General features: G+C 52.0%; 2 protein-coding genes across 2 annotated transcripts; one reads left to right on the plus strand and one right to left on the minus strand.

The window, feature by feature from the left end:
• Window positions 1-4,316: 4,316 nt before the first annotated feature.
• GUITHDRAFT_156121 (hypothetical protein) lies at window positions 4,317-5,958 on the minus strand. Its single transcript, XM_005820128.1, has 3 exons — window positions 5,196-5,958; window positions 4,926-5,141; window positions 4,317-4,876 (listed from the first exon to the last, which is right to left on the minus strand). Exons 1-3 carry the CDS (start codon window positions 5,425-5,427, stop codon window positions 4,779-4,781), a joined length of 546 nt encoding a protein of 181 aa, XP_005820185.1. The 5' UTR covers window positions 5,428-5,958; the 3' UTR covers window positions 4,317-4,778.
• A 1,134-nt stretch (window positions 5,959-7,092) lies between these two features.
• On the plus strand, window positions 7,093-7,476 carry GUITHDRAFT_120606 (hypothetical protein; the record flags this gene model as incomplete). Its single annotated transcript, XM_005820129.1, has 1 exon — window positions 7,093-7,476. The coding sequence occupies one exon, from the start codon at window positions 7,093-7,095 to the stop codon at window positions 7,474-7,476; it is 384 nt and encodes a 127-aa protein (XP_005820186.1).
• Window positions 7,477-8,097: the final 621 nt, after the last annotated feature.

Consider the following 8,097-nt stretch of genomic DNA (forward strand, 5'->3'; position numbering starts at 1 on the left):
TTCCTCTCTCCCCATCCTCCCCATCTCCTTCTGTCTCTCCAACCCCCTATCTCTCCTCCTCCCTAGTTCCTCTCCTCCTCCTCCTCACTCCTCTTCCTCCTCCTCTTCCTCCCTCACTCCTCTTCCTCTCCTCTTCCTCCTCCTTCACCTCCTTCCTCACTCCTCCTCCTCCTCCTCCTCCTCCTCCTCCTCCTCCTCCTCCACTCCTCCCTCCTCCTCATCCTCATCCTTCTCCCTCACTCCTCCTCCTCCATCTTCACGTCCTTATCCTCATTTTCATCCTCATCCTCCTTCCAGTGCCGTCAACTACTGGCGCAACCTCTCTGTCCTTAAGAGCTTCCGATGCTGGCTCGAAGTCATGGAGACGAGGAGGAGGCTCCTTCATCTCCTCCAGCGCCTCCGGGCAGCGAGGAGGAGGAGGCAGCTGGCCGGCCCGATCAACCTCCTCCAGCAGCATGCCAGGGGGGCGCGAACAGTTCGGCTGCAGCTGGAGAAGGAGAGGTGAGAAAGCTAAGCCTCCTTGTGCCCAGCTGAGCAGGAGCAGGCGGCTGGTGTCTGCGTCCTTCACCGTCTTCCTCAAGCTCCGCATCTCGACCATGAGGAGGGAGTTTGCGCAATGGAGGATCTTCATGTGGGAGAGGAGGAAGAGGTGAGGGGGAGATGGAGGATGTGCTGGGGAGCTGAGAAGAGGTGGAAGGCATGCCATCACCAAGGCCTTTCACCGGGCGATCTTCTTCAGTGTCTGCTTCCCCAGCTGGCAACGTGCAGGTCAGCTGAGAAATCCCTTGATGTTGTCGGGCCCTCTTGACCCCCGGCGGCGCTAGCGAGGTCGCGACGTCGAGCTGCCGACATGGCGAGGAGGAGGGAGCGAGAGCTCTCGCGCCTTGTTGTTCACAGCTGGAGGTGAGCAGGGAGAGGAGGGGAAGGGAGCAGCAGGTGGAGCAGCAGCGGGGGAGGAGCGATGGGGGAAGATTCTGATGTTGGAGCAGTTGGATGAAGAGGACGTGGATGGCAGTCAAGTCAAGTCGGGGCAGGAGGGACAGCAGAAGGTCTTGACGGACTAGGCGGGGCGGGAGGGGAGGGTAATTCGTCTGCAGTGCCCAATCTTGTCTGGACAGTTTGAGATGTTACACGAATATCAAGAGCTGCTGCAGAATGGTCGTTAAGAGGTACTGTTGTTGTTGATAATGATGACGACGACGACGACGACGACGACGATGGTTATGGAAATGATGACGAAGAAGATGATGAACATGATGATGATGAACATGATGATGATGGTGATGATAATCATGATCATGATCATGATGGAAATGATGATGATGATGATGATAATTCTCCTCTGATTTCTTGTCCTATCAGGGTGAACAACCTGAGGATTCAGCAAAGCTTTAAGGGGCTTGAGGTGTACATGCGAGCTGAGCGGAAGGTGAAGGAAACAGCGCGAGCGAACGAGAGGAGGTGAATAAGTCTTGACAGGGGGAGGTGGTGACCTGATCAATCTCGCAGAGCTTGCAATGAGATAACGAGAACACTTCTTCAAGATTGGATATCTTTCACACAGCAGAGATCAGGTCCAACCTAGCTCGCCCTCTCTCTCTCTTCCTCCTCCTCCTTCATCCTTCTTCCTACCCCTTTCTCCTGCTCCCACTCTCGCTCTCCCTCCTCTCTCTCTCTCTCTCTCTCTCTCGTGCTCCCGTCGTCCTGACGTGCCTGGCAGGGCTGAAGCGGGTCATTCGCTACGTCAGGAGATGTCGAGAAAGATCGCAAGAACTGAAGGTACCGAACTCTTGCTCCCTCCTCCTCCTCTTCCTCCTACTCTTGCTCCCTCCTTCTCCTCCTCCTACTGCTCCTTCTACTACTACTACTACTACTACTACTGCTCCTTCTACTCCAGTTCACTTTCTCGCTTCCTCATTCGATCTCATCAGGTGTGGCGAACTTGGAGAGTTTTCATCTTCTCTTCCCGAAGGGACAAGCGAACAAAAAAAGTCTTGACGAGGTTGAGATGTCAAGATTCATTCATAATGTTCTTCCTGACCTCTCCTCTCCTCTCCTCTCCTCTCCTCTTCTTCAGATCTTGGATCCGTAGGACATGTATCTCACTGGCCCATCAAGAGGCTTCGCTGATATTGGAGACATTGATAGCTCAACACAAGAAGAGGTCGACATTGAGGAGATGATGATGATGATGACGACGATGACGATGATGATAGAAGGGTTGACGATAATGGTGATGACGATGACAATTGTGTTATTCAGGACCACCTTCTCACATTTCATTGACAACCGTCAGCAAAAACGAAGTGAACAAGTGATCAGCAAGATGTTCAAGGTGAGGGGAGATGAGATGTTGGCAATATGATAACTCGTGTGTAGACGATCTATGCGGATATTGTCATGCAAAACGCATTGAATGAGTGGTTTCATAACAGCTTCAGGCTTTGCGAGGTGGTTTTCTTCATCCCCTCCCTCTCCCCTCCCCTCCCTCCCTCCTTCTTCGTCTCCTTTCCTCCTCCTCTCTCCTCTCTCCTCCTGCATCTCCTTCCGCTCTTCTCTAACCTTTCAGACACCAGAAGCGCGAACTTTCAGTCCTCAAACTGCAGGCGACCAACAGGATGCGAACTCTAGCGAAATATCTCGAGCGCATGTCAAACTTCATCACAAGGGTTGACCTCGGCCATGCCTTTCCTGCCTTACCTGCCTGCAGGAGAGACTCATCCTGCATCTGCTGTCCAGCTGCAGAGAGGTCAGGGAGAGGAGGGAGAGGAGAAGGTGCTGCGAGCGGCTCCTCTTCGACCTCTGAACTTTCTCCCGCAGAGCGATCGACAGGTGGAGGACAAGCTCGTCCGTGTCCAAGCAGATGACGAGCATCCGTCAAGGCTTCGCGCGCGCGAGTCTCAGGCATCCTGCCATCCTCTGCCTCCTCCCCCTCACCTCCAACGCAGGAACCTCCTTCTCCTCTGGAAAGACGCCTCCTCCTCCCTCCGCATCCTTCGCGTGGGCGCCGAGTCGATCCAGATCGTGCATGAGGTGAGCTAGCCGTCAAGCACAGGGAGAGGATGAGGCGAGTGCCGCAGGTCCGGCTGGTTCAGACTGTCTTGGTCCGGTGGATGCAACAGGCCATATGCTCCAACTGGGAGGAACGAAGAGCGGGAGCGGGAGCGGGAGCAGGAGCGGGAAGCTCCGACGACTCCTCGGAAGGAAGTTTCCATGGGCCTGCCAGCATGCAGCCGCGACCCTGGGTAAGAAGAGGAACCGATGCTGATGATGAAGTTATGGATGAAAACTTGTATTTTGACGACAAGGAGGAGGAAGAGGAGGAGAAGGAGGAGGATAGGAGGAGGAGGAGGAGGAGGAGGATGACGCCGCACGCAGGGAGCAGCGAAGGCGCTGATGGAGGAGCAGCTGGCTCGAAGTGATGCCTACCCTCACCTCCTCACCATGTGACCTGCTCGACCAGGCGGACCAGCACGGGCGCCTGCTCGAACCCAGCTGGACTCGACGAGCTCTAGAGATGCGAAGAAGCTCTTTATGACTGTGTGCACAAACTTCCGCAGCTCGACGAGGAACGGCAGCAAGAGATCGAAGAGAGATGCCACCCTCTCCTCCTCCATGTCCCTCTCTGACTTCACCACGGCGGCGGCTGCTCACTGTCATGGCAGGACCAGATCGCAGGTTCCGCATCCTCCTACGACCCCTGGTAAGATCCTCCTCCTCCTCCTCCTCCCTATCCCCCTTTCTTCCACTCCTTTCAACACTCTCCTCCACTCTTCTCGTTCCTCCCACTCCTCTCTCACTCTCTCTTATTTCTCTTCTCCCTCCTCCCTCCCTCTCTTCACTTCCCGCACGCAGGAGGCTACCGCAGGCGCGTCCATGACTGGAAGTACAAAGGGACTCCAGGAGGAGTGAGCGCGACAACGCCGGAGAGAGCCAACACAGTGAGGAGGTTCAACGCAGTTGTGCTTGAGTCCCCGATGATGCCTCTGCTCTCCTTGACGGAGCTGGAGACGTGAGTTCCTCTCCTCCTCTGACTCGCTCTTCCCTCCTCTCCTCCCTTGTCTGTATCCTCATCCACCTCCCTCCCTGTGCTCCTTTCTAACGCTTAATTGTTCATGCGCGCTGGAAACCTGCGACAGTGAGTCGAGGATAGCTGATGCTTACCGCGTGCTTGATGACAGCGACTGAAGTCCAATGAAACCTGTCACAAGGACAAATCGATCGATCGGAGCCACGATGACATTAATACTGTACGCATGTCTGTTTCAAAGTAATGATGTTTAATGTAAGTCTAGGCATATGATACAAAATGAAGTAATGTAACTAGTATTTCACTCAACAACCAACACATCTACTTGACAAGTTAAACGTTTATCTACTTCTTCCCTCCATCTCTGGCCCTGGCGGAGTAGACTCACGGAAACATTGCCGTTTCATCCACTCCTCAGGTCCACGAGGGTAAATTTCATCTTCAACCTCGAATTTTCGCTTCCTCTTTCGCTCATCAACTAGAGCCTGAAGACCCAAAGGAAACGAGTACGAGCTACCTGACTGCAGATCTGCACTCAAGAAAGAATGATACACTCGAGCATCTGAGCTGCCCTCTTTCTCATTCTCGTTCTCACGTGTACATCCGCTGCGTTCCTCAAAACACCCTATTCTCTGCTCAACAGCCTCAAGCCGTCGACCTCGCGTGCAAGCACATTCAGAGAAGAAAGGGTGTTTCAAAGCTTGTGAGGGCAGGGGTCGCATACGCCAGTCACAAGACAACAGGTTGTTCAACAGATCCAAACCATGGTTGCACAGCGATCCGTCAACAAGCTCGTCGACACCGTTCTGTCCAGCAGCTCTGTCGCAAGCCGTGTCTTCAAAAGAGCTACGAATTTCAAGATCGTCACTCTTGAAGGAGTAACCAAGATAATCACAATGAAGACTTAGAAGATCAAACGTGGTTTCCGCCGACTCGAACAAAGGAGCGCCATTCACCAGTTCCGCAAGCATGCAGCCAACCGCCCACATATCCACAGCTTGCGCTGAAGGTGTGGCAGTCCTACAATGCAGCAAGTCAGCTACGCCCTGCACAAGCAATTCTGGAGGGCGATTCCAGAGCGATGCTTGGTCGCAGGTTCGCGGACTTCCATCTACCTGCAAGTATTCAAAAGGATTTTCTCGGGTGAGTCTCTTCGACCACTGACCATCGCGATCTCGTGAGATAAGCGTTTCTCCGTTGCAATCCAGTATCTCGTAAATTTCGCCATCACATTTTACGTGTTTCCAAGTGAGATTTCCATGAACTAATCCATCCGTATGCATAGCATCCAGTGCCTCAAGCAATCGCCTGAGGGAAGATCGTACATTGTCGAGCCGTTGGCACGTTGTATCATCGCCAATCTCATTGAGGCAAGCGGCATCTGAACGTGCTGCCATTTTACACAAAAACAAGAACCCAAAGAATACCCGAATCCACAAGGGACCGCAGGGGCTGGAATCAAATCTGGGCTTGTGATAAACTTGCAGAACGCAAGTCAGAAGCTGTTCGAGCAGGAAAGGCGTTGAAGAAATCCGGTACCCAAGGCAGAAAGCGGTCGCCTCAACACAAAGTCGTCTAGACGAGCCGGCTATAACCTTGCAAGCTGTAAAGGAGCAAGCTTACAAAGAGAAATGAAACCCTAGTTTGCCAATCTAATGCTCCCGATACCTTGAGTTCCTAGCCTCTGTCTATCAGTGATGAGCGAACTCGACGAAGTTGCTGTCTGACGCCTCCGTAGCAAAGCTTCCAAGGACGAATCAGAAAGTTTCGAAACACTCAATCCCTCCTCCTTTCAAGACCAGGCACCAGCAGGGTGTGGGAATGCAAGTAGAAGAGGAACCCCAGAACCCAGGAGAAAGACCAACCAGGATGCACCAAAGCGCACACCACGCTAATCGGCAGAGCCGAGCGCAAAGATACCTTAAGCTGACCAAAAAGTGGTCAAAAACAACGCAGATAAACGCTACTACAGGCACTAAGACAGAAGCCGAAAGCTATGCTGCACTCTCACAAGACCCAAAAGAGGAGAGACAAGACAACAGTGCAGAAAGGATCGACCTTGTAAGACTGTCTGAGAGAGAAATCAACTCAAGAGATCTCCTAAGTGCTCGAGTTACAGGAAAGCAACTAGCAGGAGAAACACAAGGCCCGCAGGAGAGTTGAGGTGAGGAAGCTAGTGGGACTCAGAGGAGGAGAAGGAAGTGAGAGGAGAGGAAGGATACTAGCGAGAAGAGGAGAGGAGAGAAGAAGGAGCAGGAGAGAAGAGCGGGAAGAGACCGAGCGCAAGGAGGGGAGGGAAGGGATGCGCGAGGAGCGGGATGGTCGAGGAAGTGCAGGGACACGCTGTGAACACAGTAGGTGGGGTGGTCGTCCGTTGGGGGGTCAAGGGATTGAAATCTATAGAGAATTTGAAGAAGTAAGTATCAAACTTTACTTTTAATTTTGAAAAATTATAAATAAAGTTTGAATATTTGATAATGTTTGAGAATGGACCAAAACAAGAAGGGGTGATGGTGAAGGTGGGTGGGTTTTTTTTCACACTTTTAAAAACATAAAAATATTCAAAAAAAAATATTTATAGTTGTAAAGTGTACGGGAAAATTGTACTTTTGAGAAAAATATTTCCTACTAAGTTGTTAGATTGATCTAAATTTAGATTATATTTTATGATATAAGTATTGATAGGTACAGCTGTTTCATTCTTTGCTAAGAAATTTAGTATGAAAATCTAAATATTGGTATTGTAAAGTGTGTTGGCCCTGACCGAATATGAAAACGGTTCTGAAACGGTCCTGATACAGACTTGCGGCTGAGTGATGGCACCACCCGGTGTTCCATCGGCCCCGGCGCGGACCGGGCCCTGAGTCAGCGATTCAACAAAAACATTGACTAGTGAAAACTCAATGAAGAGAAGACAGTCTGCGTTTCCGGATGTTGTAGAGAACCTGAGAGGGAGAGGGGAGCAATGATATGATCCGATCAGGTCGTACAGTTACATGATGATCAGGTTGCACATGGCATGTTCGCTGCCATGTCTCGTTCACCGCGTTCAGCCCTACAGGATGTCAGTGATGATTCAAGTCATCGGGCTCTTCCTCCTCAGCATGTCCTTGAATGCGGCGCAGGACACGTGCGATGCAGGCGGGGGTTTGGTCTACTCCTTTACCTTCTGCCCCAACGCCTTCTGTCTCGCCGGCTCCTACAGCTGCGCGCTGGGAGAGGTCGGCAGTTTCTCCATGGCAGAGAACTTGACAGGATGTCTGAGCGACTGCGACAGAGAGGCAGGATGCAGCCTGGCGACTTGGTGCCCCCTGTGCTCGAGCCCTAGATGCTTCCTCTTCACGTCCTGCAACGTGTGGGAGAGGAATCCCGTCGTCCTCGACCCCCTCCTGGGCATCAACGACATCTGCGAGGTTGAGAGGGAGACGAGAGGAAAGGAAGGATGAAAGAAAATAGACACAGAGAGGAGAGGAGAGGAGAGGAGAGAAGGAGAGGAGGGGACAGACTCGGAGAAGGAGAGGAGGGGAGGGGAGGAGGGGAAGGGAGAGGAGGGGAGGGGAGGAGAGGGGAGGGGAGGAGAGGAGAGAATGAAATGTGAGAAGAAAAATGACGAGAGGAGAGAGAGGAGAGGAGGAGTTAGTAGGGAAGGAAGAGGGAAAGCAGGGAGGGAAAGAGGATGCGGCAGTTCTCTGACATGATCAAACGGTCAGGTTCCTCGCGACGATCGTGAGATTTCAGCGTTTAAAAATCGCGGGTGTGAGAAGAGAAGTCAAAAAGCTATTACCTATGTAATCAGCCTCATTCTTCACTGCTCACTTTCTCCTCTCCTCTCGTTTCGTCTCCTCCTCGCCTCCCACGAATCTTCTTTCCTCTACTCTTCTTCTCGTCTCTTCCCCTCGGTTCTTGTTTTTCACACTTCTTCGTTCTGTGTTTCTACTCCTCTTCATTTTTATCCTGTTTGATCAGATGAGACAAGGAAATGAATTGCTTCCTGCTGGTCAAAGAGACTGCCTTTGCGAGTGAGCTGAAATCCATCTCCTCTCCTCTCCTCTCCTCTCCTCTCCTCT

The sequence above is a fragment of the Guillardia theta genome (assembly GCF_000315625.1).
Source record: "Guillardia theta CCMP2712 unplaced genomic scaffold GUITHscaffold_189, whole genome shotgun sequence".
Lineage (NCBI taxonomy): Eukaryota > Cryptophyceae > Pyrenomonadales > Geminigeraceae > Guillardia > Guillardia theta.